The sequence below is a fragment of the Ascaphus truei genome, chromosome 1 (genome assembly GCF_040206685.1).
Source record: "Ascaphus truei isolate aAscTru1 chromosome 1, aAscTru1.hap1, whole genome shotgun sequence".
Lineage (NCBI taxonomy): Eukaryota > Metazoa > Chordata > Amphibia > Anura > Ascaphidae > Ascaphus > Ascaphus truei.
In genome coordinates this window covers 352,422,330-352,439,517 of record NC_134483.1, presented here as the reverse complement: position 1 = coordinate 352,439,517, position 17,188 = coordinate 352,422,330, and the positions used below count along the sequence as shown (strand labels likewise).

Below are 17,188 nucleotides of genomic sequence, written 5' to 3'. Positions count from 1 at the left end.
TATTATCTTCAAAGTGTTAATGCTATTATTTATGATACTTTTGCACAGATGCAAATTTAGGTTGCCCTATACGAGTTCACCATCTTTATGGGACTTTGTTCTCAGTGGCTCCCCAAGAAATACTGCTGCTGATATAGAATTAAAAAGAAACAGTATTTTTTTGAACAAATATGTGTATAGTTATTCTCGTCAATGGGAGAATTTTTTTTATAAGGGCTTACTTTACTGCCTTTTATGGGAAAAAAACAGTTCAAATTCTACAACCCCTTCAAATAATGCTGTATTTGTGTCTTTATTCCTTGCCTAAAAGGTAAAAGTAAGATCAGTAGGAGGTTAGCTACAAAGGAAACAGGACAGAGATTTAGCCTCCCATACAGGACACCTGCAAGCGCATATTAAACCCCCAAATTAACCACAACATATATATAAGCATATAAGTGTCACAGATGAGTGCTACTGAGCATGGCAATATATATTTAAAACCAGAGACAGAACATGAAACACAGACAGAGCTCAGTGCACATCCAGTGAAACTTATACACGGTACAGTGCCTAAATATATATGTATAGATATCTATTAAATAAAATGGTCTTTTAGTTTAACATTTTGGCCAAAGTGTTGTGATTAATTTACATTTTAAACAGAGATTTAGCCTTACAGACATTATCACTCAAAAACGTACTTGTTCTCTAACTTCATTTTAAATTAAAATATGCATTTATTGTTGATGATTTGGGCCATCTGCCAACAGCAGATTCTATTTCCATGTGAAAAGTGATTACTTGCCATACTATTTGATATTGATAACTTCAAACAGCTGAAACTACCGCTGTCACTTATCATGAATTTGAGTATACATTACTTGATAATCTTCAGTCCATTTGGCATGTGTGTACAGTGTCTGCTAGAACCACTGCCAGCGACTCTACAGATGAGTTTGTTCCCTGTAACAGAATACAGACAGCAGCAAAACCAGAACTTCGCATATATTGCTAAACTGTTTTAAAGCAGGAAGTATGAGGGTCAGAGAAATCAAATGATTGACTTACTTTAAAAAAAAAAAAAGAATAAATTGAAGGAAGACCCCTTACCACATGGTGTAGCCTTACACAGGACTCCTTGTCACAAAAGAATATTCACATAGGATGGGTTGGAACATGTATGTAAAATGGTACAAAATAGTACAAAGTTAGTAATGCCACCACGTGCGTGTATTATACGTGAATAATTACTATACCGTAACCTGTGTCTAAGTGTTTTGGGCAGTACAATAGACCAATGTAAAAATGTGCTGGATAAGTTAAAATAACTTGGACAATTGTCATGTACGAAATGTTTGCTGATGATGATTTTGTAAATTTAAAACAAATGATCATTTTACAGAAAACTTTTTCGAGAAGAAGCATTTATTCATCATAAACACCAGTACTGTACTAGTTATATACATAAATACTGATTGAAGAGCTATTAATAACGTGCTGTTACAGAAAGTGCCGCCACGCGGGTTCAATTCACAAGAGCTTCATTCTGTTAAACAAGGGGCCCCTTGGACTTCAGTTCTATAATATTTATGCCATGTTTATTTTTCTTGATAACAGACTATTTTACAAATAATAAAGGTGTCGATTTGTAAAACGTGTAATTATAAGTAAGATAAATAATATTTGGAAATATAAAGTAGTCGTACTTCATTAATCCCTGCTATCACTGATAATAATGATTAAGATCCCTGAAATGCAATGGTACTAGGTCATATAGAGAGTCAACACTTCCTGTTCCTTATAAAAAATCCCATCTATTTTAAGAGGCTCCCGCCTACTATGTCTTTATAGCACAGATGTAGCATATATACGGTATATTTTATAAATGGTGCTCAAAAATCTTTGTCACCATTTAAGAAAGGATTGTGATCTCCTGTGATGAGGAACAGTACTGTACCAATATTTCAGCAAACTAATTACTAATTACAAACAGTATTAGTTATTGTTATTGTATCTTGTAACATAAGACATTAAACGTTATTATCTTTCATCTGGATTTGTTTTTAGTTCTGTATGTGAGACAGTCTTTATACTACAGGCCAACTTGATACCGATATAATGGACACTGCTGAAGTTAAATACTTTTTTTTTAAAAAGCTGTGTGTGCTGTGCACGCGCATAGTAAGTGAAACTTCTTTGACTTTTGTCACAGAAATTGTATTTGTATTGGTGATGTTTTAATTAAAAATCAAACTACAATTTCAGTGACAAAAAGCAAATAAATTTGACTTATAATGCGCGTGCTCGGCACACATCCCCTGTATTAGCTATTTGCACTAAGTGTGAATTCCTTGTGTGTATGTGTCTCAGTGTGTGTGTGTGTCAGTCAGTGTGTATGTGTATCTGTGTCTGTCAGTGTGTATGTGTATCTGTGTCAGTCAGTGTGTGTGTGTGTGTGTGTGTGTGTGTGTGTGTGTGTGTGTGTGTGTGTGTGTGTGTGTGTGTGTGTGTGTGTGTGTGTGTGTGTGTGTGTCAGTCAGTGTGTGTGTGTGTATGTATGTGTGTCAGTCAGTGTGGGTGTATGTGTGTCAGTCAGTGTGTGTGTGTGTGTGTCAGTCAGTGCGTGTGTGTGTGTGTGTGTGTGTGTGTGTGTGTGTGTGTGTGTGTGTGTGTGTGTGTGTGTGTGTGTGTGTCAGTCAGTGCGTGTGTGTGTGTGTCAGTCAGGGTGGGTCAGTGTGTGTGTATGTGAGTCAGTGTGTGTGTGGGGGGGGGATGTGTGTGGTGTGTGTGGGGGGGGTGTGGGTGCGTGTGTGTGTGGGGGGTGTGTGTGTGTGGGGGTGTGTGTGTGTTCAGTCAGTGAGTGGGGGGGGTGTGGGTGGGTCAGTCAGTGTGCGGGGGGGTGTGGGTGGATCAGTCAGTGTGCGTGGGGGTGTGGGTGGGTCAGTCAGTGTGTGTGTGGGGGTGGGTCAGTCAGTGTGTGTAGTGGTGGGTCAGTCAGTGTGCGGGGGGGTGTGGGTGGGTCAGTCAGTGTGTGTGGGGGTGAGGGTGGGTAAGTCAGTGTGCGTGGGGGTGGGTCAGTCAGTGTGCGGGGGTGTGTGGGTGGGTCAGTCAGTGTGCGGGGGGGTGGGGGTGGGTCAGTCTGTGCGGGGGGGGTGGGGTGGTCAGTCAGTGTGCAGGGGGGGGTGGGTGACTGAGTCAGTGTGCGGGGGGGTGTGGGTGAGTCAGTGTGCGGGGGGGTGTGGGTGGGTCAGTCAGTGTGTGGGGGGTTGTGGTTGGGTCAGTCAGTGTGTGGGGGGGTGTGGGTGGGTCAGTCAGTGTGTGGGGGTGTGTGGGTGGGTCAGTCAGTGTGTGGGGGGGTGTGGGTGAGTCAGTCAGTGTGTGGGGGGGTGTGGGTGGGTCAGTCAGTGTGTGGGGGGGTGTGGGTGGGTCAGTCAGTGTGGGGGTGTGTGGGTGGGTCAGTCAGTGTGTGGGGGGTGTGGGTGGGTCAGTCAGTGTGTGGGGGGTGTGGGTGGGTCAGTCAGTGTGTGGGGAGGTGTGGGGGGGTCATTCAGTGTGTGGGGGTGTGGGGGGTCAGTCAGTGTGTGGGGGGTGTGGGGGGGTAGTCAGTGTGTGGGGGGTGTGGGTGAGTCAGTGTGTGGGGGGGTCAGTCAGTGTGTGGGGGTGTGTGTGTGGGTCAGTCAGTGTGTGGGGGTGTGTGGGGGGGTCAGTCAGTGTGTGGGGGGGTGTGGGTGGGTCAGTCAGTGTGTGGGGGGTGTGGGTGGGTCAGTCAGTGTGTGGGGGTGGTGTGGGTGGGTCAGTCAGTGTGTGGGGGGGTCAGTCAGTGTGTGGGTGGGTGTGGGTGGGTCAGTCAATGTGTGGGATGGTGTGGGTGGGTCAGTCAGGGTGTGTTCAGTCAGTGTGTGGGGGGGTCAGTCAGTGTGTGGGTGGGTCAGTCAGTGTGTGGGGGTGTGTGGGTGGGTCAGTCAGTGTGTGGGTGTGTGTGGGTGGGCCAGTCAGTGTGTGGGGGTGTGTGGGTGGGTCAGTCAGTGTGTGGGGGTGTGTGGGTGGGTCAGTCAGTGTGTGGGTGGGTCAGTCAGTGTGTGGGTGGGTCAGTCAGTGTGTGGGTGGGTCAGTCAGTGTGTGGGGGGTCAGTCAGTGTGTGGGTGGGTCAGTCAGTGTGTGGGTGGGTCAGTCAGTGTGTGGGTGGGTCAGTCAGTGTGTGGGTGGGTCAGTCAGTGTGTATGTGTCCAGCTGCAGCTAGGGGCGGGGTGTAACATTGCGCACCACCTCTCTCCCCCCCTTATGCAAATTCTGAGCGCGCGCGCACACACACAGACACACACACAGAGACACACACACACACACACACAGAGACACACACACACACCCCGCACGCAATCTGCACACACACACCCCGCACGCAATCTGCACACACACACCTCCCGCGGGGTACATGCGCCCGGCACGGGCATGAGTGACCGAGGCCCTGTGCCGCACGGGTTGCGCCCGGGTTTGCGCCATGTGCCACCGCTTCCTGCGGGCGCAAGGGGCCCGCGAACGCCAGCGGCAGTGGAAGGCTGAATGGCGCCGCTGCCAATGGGCGTGAGGAGCATGTGGGTGGGACGACGCGCTGCCAGCCACTTCTGCGCATGTGTGGCGTCCGTCAGCGGCGCCATCACAACTGCACATACGCGGCATGGCAGCGGTCGTGGAACAGTTGGGCCGTTAGGAGCGGCGGCGCGCCGCATATGTCAGCAGCCGGGTGTGTGGGGGGTGTGTGGGGGGGTGTGTGTGGGGGGGTGTGTGTGGGGGGTGCGGCGGCGATTAGGAGCGGGGACAGGGGACGTGTGAGCGGAGCGGCGTCCATTAGGTGACGTCACTTCCGTTTCACATTTCGCCCCCCATCTATCCAGTTTTGCTCTATCAGGACTAGGTGCCACGAAAGAAGTTTCACTTCAAAAATATTCCCCATTCATTGCTGTGGAAACATATTCACTATTTACTTTCCATTATTACTTGATTTATACACAGTGGCGAGAAAGTTTGTGAACCCCTTAGGATTTCCACATATTTCAAACCTAAAATGTTATTAAATCTTAATCTAATTCCTAATAATAAAGATAACCTGATCAAACAAATGACACAAAAACATGATACGTGTTAAATATTTATTTATCCACAAATGATTCAACATTCAATATCCATGTGTGAAAAAGTATGTGAACTTTTAGATTCAGTACCTGCTTCAACCCAGTGACATTTGAGGGCTTCCTTGCATGAACAGCTGGCTTCAGGTCTTGCCACAACATTTCGATGGGGTTTAGGTTCAGACATTGACTAGGCCATTCCAAAAAGCAGCATTTATTCTTCTGCAGCCATTCTTTTGTAGATCTGCTTGTATGTTTAGGATCATTGTCTTGCTGCATTACCCACTTTTGGTTCAGCTTCAGGTAATGGACGGATAGCATGACATTCTCCTCTAGAATCTTCTGATACAATGTAGAATTCATGTTTGAATCAATGATGGCAAGCCGTCCAGGTCCTGAGGCAGGAAAGCATCCCCAAACCATCACACTCCCACCACCATGCTCGATGGTTGGTATAAGGTTCTTCTGTTCGAACGCAGTGTTTGGTTTTCACCAAACATAACATTTCTCATCGAGGCCAAAAAGTTATGCCTTTGACTCGTCTATCCAGAGAACAATGTTTCAGACGTTTTGTGTATCATCTACTGTATGTGCTCTTTGGTAAACTTAAAATGGGCAGAAATGTTCTTTTTAGAGAGCAGTGGTTTCCTCCTGGGTATCCTTCCATGAACACCATTCTTGTTCAGTCTTTTTCTGATAGTTGAGTCATGACACTCACATTAGCGAGACGAGAGTGGCCTGCAGATCTGTGGATCTGTGGATGTTCTTTGTGACTTTCTGGATGATTTGCCGGTTGTTGGAGAGATTTTTGAAGGACGACCGTTCCTGGGTAGAGTGACTGTGATCTTGAACTTTCTCTATTTGTAGACTGTCTGTCTGACAGTGGATTGGTGGAGCCAAAAATCCTTAGATATGGTTTTGTAACCCTTTCTAGACTGATGAGCATCAATAACTACTTTTCTGAGGTCCTCTGAGATTTATTTTGATCATGGCATGACGTGTTTCCACACACATTTATGTGGAAGACCAAACTCACAAAGTTTCTGATCTTTATATATTGTGGGGCCTCCCAAACTGAAACCTGAAAATCTACCTAATTACTTAAACCCCTAATTCTAATTATCCCCTTTAATTTAGCTGAAATAAAATAGGGGTTTACTTACTTTCACATACCCTGACTCTTAATTACTCATTGTTTGTCTAATTCATACATAATTTTGTTTCAAAGACATGGAATTGACTAATATAAACATTATTGGACATTTAAAAAAAGATTGGTTTTGATTCAATAAGGCTATCATGGAAAAACTATGGCATTTCCATAATTATCATGGGGGTTCACAAACTTTTTCTCGCCATTGTATATTGAAAAATATATATAAAAAAAAAATAAGAATCCAGGAAGGAATAGCCAGTCCACTGCCAAAAAAGCAACGCTGGACGTAGTGACCAAAACAGCTGTTCAATATATAAAATCCATACAAGTGGGGTATTGACAAATCCGGGATTCTTCTTTTTATACATGCCTGGCAGAAGTAAATGCAGCGGACCGTGAGTTGTTCTATTAGATTTATTCAACATTATGATGCTGTATTATTATCTTATTATGTGCAGGGTTGGTATGGATTACACGCCACTGGTAGCTCCGCTCTTGCAGGATGTCCATGACTGCCTCACATCTCCCTGTTCAAGGTTCAGTCGCATCTTACATTATTATAATAATAATAATAATAATTGTTTGTGTTTAGCACTGCTAGTTTTACATAGCACTTTACAGACATTTTGCAGGCACAGGTCCCTCCCCCGTAGAACTTACGATCTGTGTTTTTGGTTCCTGAGGCACAGGGAGATAAAGTGACTTGCCCAAGGTCACAAGGAGCTGACACTGGGAATTGAACCAGGTTCCCCTGCTTCACTGAGCCACTCCTTCTCTCTACTATATTCTTGATACTCACGGTCATGCTTATATAGACAGAAGTTTGGACTCAATATAAGGAGCCTTGCAGACACATTGCTCAAAATTAAATTGTGGACTTTTATGCTTACTCACACTGCATGTTTCTTTGATGCACCCTATTTCGGGACTGGTTTCCAGCTCATTGATATGCATATTAAAAAATATAGAATTTTTTTTATATACAATTTGTGCTCTGTGTCACATGAGGACCACTACCCGAGAAGTCCTCTTAGAGAAACCAAACCTACCTCATTAAATACCCCAATCCTGGGATGAATTTCCTTAACAGACCCCAAAACATAATGTATACTGTAGTGTATTATAAAGTAACAGTATAGACAGTATCAATAAAGGGCACCTTAACAAGAACCAGGGGTGTATGCCAGCATTTGCCCAGAGTTTGGAGTTTTGGAGTACAGCCAGTGGGGCACAAATACTTGTGCTGGGCAGCAGGTATAAATAAAAGCAAATAGTGCAGCCATATGACTAGTCTGCAACAAATGGTGTCCTGGAGTAGCGCTGCCACGTGGCATTCTGGTGTGCGACTTCCCTTGGTTTGTGGTGTTTAGCAGTTAGAAGCTCTTGCTGACAATTACCAAGTGTGGGAAAGTCGTGTTCCAGAATTCCTTGCATCACTCCGCAACTCCCTGCAATTACACTCGGGGGCAGCAGGCACTGGAGTACAGGGGATACAAGTAATTTTTGTATTCACCCATACATGGTCATGACCTGCCCTAGAATAATTACTGCAAACCTATGCTTTATGTCACTTAGAGTCCTCTACAATAATATACAGTTAGGTCCAGAAATAATTGGACACTGATACAAGTTTTGTTATTTCGGCTGTGTCCCAAAATAAATTCAAGTTACAGTTAAATAATGAGCTTAAAGTGCAGTCTATCAGCTTTAATTTGAGGGTATTCACATCCAAATTGGAGGAAGGGTTTAGGAATTACATCTCTTTAATATGTAGCCCCCTCTTTTTCAAGGGACCAAAAGTAATTGGACAATTGACTCAAAAGCTGTTTCATGGACAGGTGTGGGCCATTCCTTCGTTATTTCACCATCAATTAAGCAGGTAAAAGGTCTGGAGTTGATTCCAGGTGTGGCATTTGCATTTGGAAGCTGTTACTGTGAACCCACAACATGCGGTCAAAGGAGCTCTCAATGCAAGTGAAACAGGGCATCCTTAGGCTGCAAAAAAAAAGAAAATCCAACAGTTTGGTACATTCTGAGCAAAAAAGTATGCACTGGTGAGCTCTGCAACACAAAAAAGCCTGGACGTCCACGGAATACAACAGTGGTGGATGATCATAGGATCCTTTCCATGGTAAAGAAAAACCCCTTCACAACATCCAGCCAAGTGAAGAACACTCTCCAGGAAGTAGGCATATCATTATCCAAGTCTACCATAAAGAGAAAATTTCACGAGAGCAAACACAGAGTGTTCACCACAAGGTGCAAACCATTCATAAGCCTCAAGAATAGAAAGGCCAGATTAGGCTTTGCCAAACAATATCTAAAAAAGCCAGCCCAGTTCTGGAACAGCATTCTTTGGACAGATGAAACTAAGATCAACCTGTACCAGAATGATGGGAAGATAAAAGTATGGAGAAGGCTTGGAACGGCTCATGATCCGAAGCATACCACATCATCTGTAAAACACGGTGGAGGCAGTGTTTTGGCATGCATGGCTTACAATGGCATTGGGTCACTAGTGTTTATTGATGATGTGACAGAAGACAGAAGCAGCCGGATGAATTCTGAAGTGTATAGGGATATATTGTCTGCTCAGATTCAGCCAAATTCAGCGAAGTTGATTGGACGGCGCTTCACTTTACAGATGGACAATGACCCAAAACACACTGCGAAAGCAACCCAGGAGATTTTTAAGGCAAATAAGTGGAATATTCTGCAATGGCCGAGTCAATCACCTGATCTCAACCCAATCGAGCATGCATTTCACTTGCTGAAGACAAAACTTAAGGCAGAAAGATCCACGAACAAACAACAACTGAAGACAGCTGCAGTAAAGGCCTGGCAAAGCATCACAAAGGAGGAAACCCAGCGTTTGGTGATGTCCATGCGTTCCAGACTTCAAGCAGTCATTGCCTGCAAAGGATTCTCGACAAAGTATTAAAAATGAACATTTTATTTATGATTGTGTTAATTTGTCCAATTACATTTGAGCCCCTGAAATAAGGGGACTGTGTATGAAAATGGTTGCAATTCCTAAACGTTTCATACAATATTTTTGTTCAAACCCTTGAATTAAAGCTGAAAGTCTGCACTTCTATTGCTTCATTTCAAATCCATTGTGGTGGCGTACAGAGCCAAAATTATGAAAATTGTGTCAGTGTCCAATTATTTCTGGACCTAACCGTACCTCTTGCTCGGCAGAAACCAAGCATATTCTATGTATTACTCTAGCCCTAGGATCAGACAAAAAACAAACAAAATACAGATCCCGCATAAAAGTACAGTGTATTGTGCAGTACAATACAGGAAGTCTAAATAAAGGGGTATTTAAAAAAAAAAAACGGTATCACTAAGGGACCACTAGCCAAATATACTCCTGACTGGGCAGGGACCAGACACGTCACATGTAAGTGTGGAGAACCTGGATGTGACACTTACTCTAGCCCTGGAAGCAGGGACCTGAACTGATCACAAAATGAGACGCGCCATACAACTAGAGGATTATGCAGTACAGTTTGCACAATGCTGGATTAAATATTTGAATGTGTAACATTTATCATTTGTATGCCCTATTATCACAACATTCAATCTAGGTCTACACTCCACACGTACATTACACACCTTTATTGAAATTAGACTTGTGCAATTAATTTCTGTGTAGCGCTTATATACATGTATATGTAATTTACACAAGCTAATAGGAATAACTCATTTCAGACTGTTTCGGGTAAGATCAGTTCCCTATACAGTTACATTAACTTCTTCATTGCTGAAGAACTGGCATTAAAAGTGAATCCCTGTAGCAGTGAATAGGTTACCGTTACCCACTCTAGCATCAAAGCGGTTAACCCCACAATTTTTTTTTTTACTTTCCATAGCTATTATATTTGTTTACTAAGCAGAAACAGAGCAAACAAAGCATGTTTAATTAGCAGGATTGTTTGCGCAATTTACGTCTACATTAGATAAAAAGCTGTTCATTTTTTATGTGCAAAAGTTTCCAATTTCAGCAAGCAAATCCTGTTACTTGTGTGCCTTTTAGTTCACCAGGCCCTGTATGTTTTCCACTGCACAATACACCATAGGGGACACTATATAGGGTACCTTCAAATCTGTTATCAGGGTTATGGTGATAACATTTTCGGTCTAGTCAGAATTAATTTGAAAAAGAGGTCCTTCAGTGACACAAAATATCATTTTGTAAGGTGCTCCTATATATAGTGTACTGTGTATTACACGTAGGTAGACCTGTACTTTGTGGGCTGTAATGGGGCCAGTTCTCCGGGCTAAGGTAATACTTTGAGAAAGCATAGTATTTTGTATGATGCATTGCAGAAATACATGATCTGTATTTTGGAGTCTCTTAAACGAACTGCAAAGTGAGCCTGGGTAAATAAAATGGGTCTCTCTGGGTTCTGTGCAGGCATGGCTATGTTGTGATACAGTTGGGGTTTTTTTTTTTGCTTTTATAATGGCATTAATAATAATAATAATAATAATAATAGCATGTTCTTGTATAGCGCTGCTAGCTTTACGTAGGCATTGTGTTATTTGCTGTATATCCCTGAGTAATGAAGAGTGGATATCGAATACGTTTCCAGCCTACTGTGGGTACCTGCCCAAAGGAAATCACAGTCCCCTCCTCCATTTGAACCACGTTTCACATGTAACAATTCCCCCCCTTGCAGTTTTTCTACACAGTGAGTTTCCAGTGCAAAGTGGGGCGGGCCCGAGCGACTTCCTTGTTTGTGTAGCTATGCTGCAGGTCTGGGTGGCTGAGCGTCACGGTGCCGGAGTGACTCGCAGGTGCTGCCACTCATACAGGAATTTCTAACCCGGGCTGTCTGATGAGCGCTGGAGCCCTGATGGAAGCAATGACAACATGACCTTCCATGCACAGTGGGCGAGTAGGAGGGAAGAGACACCTGTGGAGACGGAGGATGAGCAGCAGAATGAAGGCAAAGAACTGGAGTCCCTGGGGTAAAATAAAATCAGTCATACATTATCAAACAGGTGAAACTTGTCTGCCTGTAGGAAGCAGGCAGGAATATGCTGTATGCTGCGTTCATAGCTTCACTTTACTCTCTGCTTCGGATCACCTCCCAGGAAGTGCTAGGTATATTTCCCCTATCATAGAAGGTTTGCTAGGTAGTAAAGCTGATTTTTTTTTTTTTTTAACATAAAGTACACTGCATGTTTTTATTAGAATTCCCAACATATGTGATTGATGGTATCAGCTATGAATTAGTGTGATATATATACGGTACGCTTCAAAACTATGCACACTGCATGTTTCTCTTTTTTTTTTTAAAACATTGGCTGGTACTGTGTATACAATGTAATCGGGATCAAACATCAATAAAATACATGGTTGATTTTCTCATTCCATCCGATACGTCTACACGTATATTTAACTGAAAAGTTAAATATATGTTGGGTATTTGCTGTGGTGTTTTTAGTTTCTTTTTTTCTCAAAGTAGTAGTTTTTTTTTACTACAACAAGAAGTGGTTCTGGTTCAGAGATCAGTGAAACTGCAACTTGAAGTCAAAAAGGAAGAAGATACCAGAAACATCTGTTTATAGCCGGATAGAACAGGCTAGGTGGGGCAAATAACAGCACAAGGTTTATCGAAGAAATGACTTCACATTAGATTCAGTGTATGTATAAATGCAAAGAGAAGTCTGTTTTGACGCACTGCATTTCTGCTTGCAGCGGGTCACATATGTATAAAAGATGTAAGAATTTGTGTCTTACGTGATGAATTAAGTAGAAATAGACGTGCTAGTCCAGTTGCGATACTGCAGTGTAAATGAGTACGTCGGTATTAGGAGATGCCTTTTTTTAATTTGGACTAACAATTCATATTATAAGACAAGCTTTCGAGAGTTCTCTGTCTCTTCCTCATTTCAGCGATAGAGATTTGCAGAGATTCCATGGGACCTATTCACTAAACGTCGAAAAATTCATTGCAACATAGATCGGGTTGGCATGTTCCTACAGAACGCTATGAAATTTGTGTAAAAACGGTATTCACTAAAGAAAAATCTCATTTTATTTAGCGTTTGGTTAAAAAAAAATGCCACACCGCACTAGTTTGTATTTGCTTAACGAGCGAAATGAACTTAACGTTCTATTTTGCTCCAGCAGCCTGGAAGAGCAGCACAGAGAGCGCTACATCTCTCTGCACGGCTCTTACAGGCGAACGCACGGTTTTCATTTTGATTTTAATACCATAGTATGGCAGCCGGGGGGTCTCCGAAGCTGAAATGAATGCGGGTCAGCTCCGGAGACCCCCGGATTCAATCCTATTTAGTAAAAATAAAATAAACTCTGTCATATGCAAATCACGATTCCGATCTCGCCTTCCTTTAGGTAGCAAGGGATGAAAAGCAAGTTTATAACCCGCGATTTGCATCTCGGAGCTTTGTGAATAGCAGTTGCTGGCTGAAAATGCGAGTTTGGGCATTTTGTTTGAGCTGCCACACGACTTGTTACAGCCAGAGTGCTAACGCTCGTTTAAAAAGCCGTTTGCAAGCGATTTTGACGTTATCGAAGCTTTTGTGACATGCTAAATCGCTTGAAAAGTGCACTTAACCAGCGTTGTCACTTATCGAAGTTTAGTGACTAGGCCCCCATGAGTTTAACACAGATGTAAAAAAAAAAAAACAAGATAGCAATCTAAGACAGATTACATTTCATTGCAAGGAGGATGGTAAATAAATAGAGAGGGCAATAAGGGGATACTGAGATGTGAAGGTCATGCAGGACCTTGTATCCATCAGCAGTGTGAAGGAGGATGAAGCAGGGGGAGAAAGGTTTGAAATGAAGGTTAACAAAGTGGTTGGGAGAAACATAGACGCAGATTGTTAGCGAGTGATACCTTAAAGCGTTTTTTTTTTTTTAAATGGTGCACAGAATGGGATACACGCTATTATAGTATGTGTTTCACATACCCTTTCTGCTGACAGTCTCTCAATCACAAGCTGATGCAGGGCACTATAAGAGCATTGGCCCATTGATGCTAAGAGATGCAATATGAATTTAATGTAACCATGTATTGTTATAACTTTGCTCCCAGGACATACTTGAAAGCGAGAGATAACTCTCAATGTATAACTTCCTGGTTAAACATTTTTATAAATAAATATAACCCAAATTAGGTTGACATGCTCTGTGGATCATCTAACAACAAAGTTGGACAGTTAGGAGAATTACGCATTTTGTTTTTACATGAAGGGGCTATGTTTCAAAGTTTTCCGACTTGAAACCTGTGGGAAAAAAACAGAATACAGTAATCAAAATAAATAAAACTTCTTTGCTTCTGTTGTGGGTGTTTTATCCCTATCATATGAGTGGCGCATGTCAATACTGTAGCTTCTGCACTGTTCTGAATTACCACTGCAGAATCCATATTGATCTGGATTTTGTGCAGAATGTGCAGGGTTGATTGAACTGAATTGCACTTTACACAGTGCACATTAGAGCAGGCAAATTGTGCAAATTGCTTCACAAGGAAGGAAGAATGTTTCAGAGCATCAGCTTATCTTACCTTCAGATAAGGGCTTCACTTGGAAGAGAGAAGGGAAGGGGAGGATATGATTGAAGCTTTCAAATGCATAAAGGGTATCAAAAATGTAGGGGAGGGAAGCAGATTTCAGAGAAAGAATTGCTAGTATAAGAGGCCATGCCCCGAAGCTGGAGAGTGGCAGTCTAAGGGGAGATGTGAGGATGTGCAGAAAAGGTGGTGGATCTGTGGATTAGCCTCCCAGCAGAGGTGGTCGAGGCTAATAAAGTACAATAATGACATAAAAAATAAATGCCTGGGATAGACTTCATATAAAAGAAAGCCAAGGATCAAGTCTGAAGCTTCATAGCATATGGGTGAATGGGCAGGCGAGGGGGGTGATGTGGTTCTTCTGTCATATCCAATGCGTTTATACTGTATATTACTGTATGTATTATTTATTTTTTCCAATGATTTAGATTCGTTCCGGTGACGGAAAAATCATTTTTAATCTCATGTTTGCAGGGTAAATGTTATGTCATTTACTTACCTTGTAAAGCAGATTAAAACGTATCTGGTTGCCCAGTGATTGTAGAAGACATCGTGGCGCAACCAGATAACCAGCTGTCGGAGCAAAGAGATTTCCTCCTTCAGCTGATCGATGATATGCACAGCACATGCAGGAAGCCATCGGAAGGAAGGGGCGGGAGCACACATTATACAGGCACAGGGGGTACATGACATGCAATTGGTCAAAGGGGATACACATGCTGTTCCACTTACACCTTTGAGTACCCTAGGACGTCGCTACTGCATCAAGGGGTCAGGCACCCTGGGTGCCCCATGATATCATAGCTACTTCTCCCCACCCCCCAAATGCTTTTTTCAGGGGAGATCGCGTCCTGCACTCCGACGCGATCTGCACTGATGACGAATGGAAGGTGGATGACTCCCCCCCCTCCCATCATTAGTGGCGGAGCGGGCACGGGAGCGTGAGGGCTGGAAGGGTCGCGACCCCCCGGCACTCAAAGGGTTAAAAAAAAACATTTTTAAACTAGCAGAAACCTTTTATAAACCGGTTACAAAGACATATTGTATTTAGTGTAAAGAACTGAATAATAGACTTGAATGAAATCCGTATGGTTTTGAAGTCGGAAGAGTGAATGGGACAAATGGCTCAGCTTTTATCTTAAATGAGTTTCTATGGCCCTTATAAAATGGACTATTAAAATGCTCCTGTGATGGAGAATATTTAAACCCCATTCATTTGGAACGAGCTGAACTCTTCCCCAGCATTGGGAAGCAGCTTCACAGATGATTGAATAGCGGCTTGTGGGTTTCTGGAACGATATTCTCTTGCTTTGAAACCCAGTGCTACTGCTTTAAGCGGTACAGTTACACATACAGCATTCATCTTTTGGGCTCGAGAATGGGCAGCGATTCAGATTACTGAATTTAATAACTCACTGGGGGATGGGAGTTGTTGCTTTTAAATAGGGCAGAGGACAGACCGAAATGAGAGAAATGTGTAAAGATAAGAGAAAAAAGCACAAAGCTGTAGAACACTGAAATGTAGTTATATTTGATTAACAAATTCACAATGCAATTATTGAGCCTGAAGTCTCATTGTTTCTGAAGGTTCGTAAAGTGGCTCATTTACTTGTTAACTTTCTTTTGACTCCCCGAGTGACTTTTTTTTTTATCAGTATATTAATCGTATCTTTTTATCAGTATATTATAGTATAATTGTTTGTGTATTAACCTGTCTGCACTCGAGTGCAACCATATTACTACCACATGATCGCATGGGGGAAGCGATAAAAACATGATCTCCCCATGAAAATGAGCATTGACAACATGACATACATTGTATATCATTGGGACTGTGGTGTACGGGCCCCCATGATGTTGAGGGTATATTATGGGGCACAGAAATGGATTTAAGGCAGGCTACAACTGCAAAAATGTTAAGTAATATTCAAATAGTTTTTTTGTCTTTATTAAATGTAGAGGAAAGTGTGTTTTGACGCACGGCTCAGTTTTTTGGGAGTAGAACTGCAGCATACAGTATGTACGATGTTTCCTACATCTGGTGCAGAACGTGACAAGTACGCCACTTTAGATATAGCAGATGTTTGGGGGGCAAATAAAAGGGAAAAGGAATGGTACACAGAAACGCAGACTGTGATAGAAGTATAGCCGATGTTATTGCACCCGTTATCATGCGATTGTGCGTTACCACACCCGGTGATTTGCATTATCGGGTGATTTGTAATACAATTTAAAGGATCCAAGAGCTGACAAATTACTGAATTTGCTAACCGCAAGGCGCCAATTAGTGCCTTATTGAGCAATAACGGGTACAATAACATCTGCTACATCTCATTATAATCTTGTCAGGAATCGGTGTCCTCCACGCTCTCCACACAGAGCCCTCTCTCCCCTCAGGGAGTCCCTGGACACACAAAATAATCCTGCCTTACCGACCTCTGCGGCTCCTCGCCCCTGCCGCCGTCGCGGGATCACTCCCCTCGGCGATTCCTCTGCTCAGCGCCGGGCGCGCCCACGTCTTCCCGCACCATCCACTGGCTCGGTCCACAGGCGTACACGCGTTACGGAGTGCGCTCATTCTGCACACTCTTCTTCCCGTCCCCCGGACCTCAGGCTCCGCCCCCCACACCACAAGAGCATATTCAGGTTACCAACAAGACTCACCTGGCCTGTTATGCCTGCACCAATCTGCAGTGTCTCCCTGTAGCTCTTCCTGTCCCGCCTCCGTTCTTAATTGGGCCTTCCTGCTTTATCTAGCTCCTCTCTGCTCTCAGTCTTTGCTCGACATAGTCTCTGTATGCAAGTACTTCTGGATTCTCTCAGTGCTTTCACAGGTTCTGACGCAGCTCGTACGACTACCCCCTCTGGCTCTCGATCTCGGCACTCCTTGGACAACGCTCACTCTGGTAACCCCTTGAACACGGCTTGGACAACGACCTATCTCTGCTCTCCACTCCCTGACCTCGGCAAGGCATTCTTCACTCTATCCTACAACCGGTACCGGCAAGTATTGTCTACCTTACTACACCTGGCCTGGCAACACTTTATACCACACTCCGGACACGCTCCCTTTGCTGCGGGTGCGTGTATTACCACTTCCCCCTTCAGCTCAGGGTACGGGTCTGGTCTGCGGGCAGCACCGGCGTAACATTATGTCGAGCCCACAAGACGCAGACCAGACCGAACTTCAACAGTTTCTCTCCAATCTGCTTCAGCAAAACTAGGCCATGGCGGATCAAATTGTGGCACTTACACACCAGGTCGCAGTACTCTCAGACTGAGTACCGACCGCGACCTCGCCAGATGTAAGCCCCCACTCACAAGCGCAGTTAGCAGCTCCGATGTAAGGATTCCTCCCCCCAAGCCTT

General features: G+C 43.6%; 1 protein-coding gene across 2 annotated transcripts in view; it reads left to right on the top strand.

The window, feature by feature from the left end:
* Positions 1–17,188, top strand: part of DAPP1 (dual adaptor of phosphotyrosine and 3-phosphoinositides 1) — a 200,450-nt gene that overhangs the window by 114,166 nt on the left and 69,096 nt on the right. The window contains exon 1 of one of the 2 annotated variants that reach the window (XM_075609261.1): positions 11,006–11,244. The exons of the other annotated variant lie outside the window; for it this stretch is intronic. Coding sequence (XP_075465376.1) covers positions 11,147–11,244 — 98 coding nt within the window. The 5' untranslated portion in view covers positions 11,006–11,146. Of the gene's footprint in view, positions 1–11,005; positions 11,245–17,188 lie in introns of those variants that run through there. 2 annotated transcript variants of the gene reach the window in all.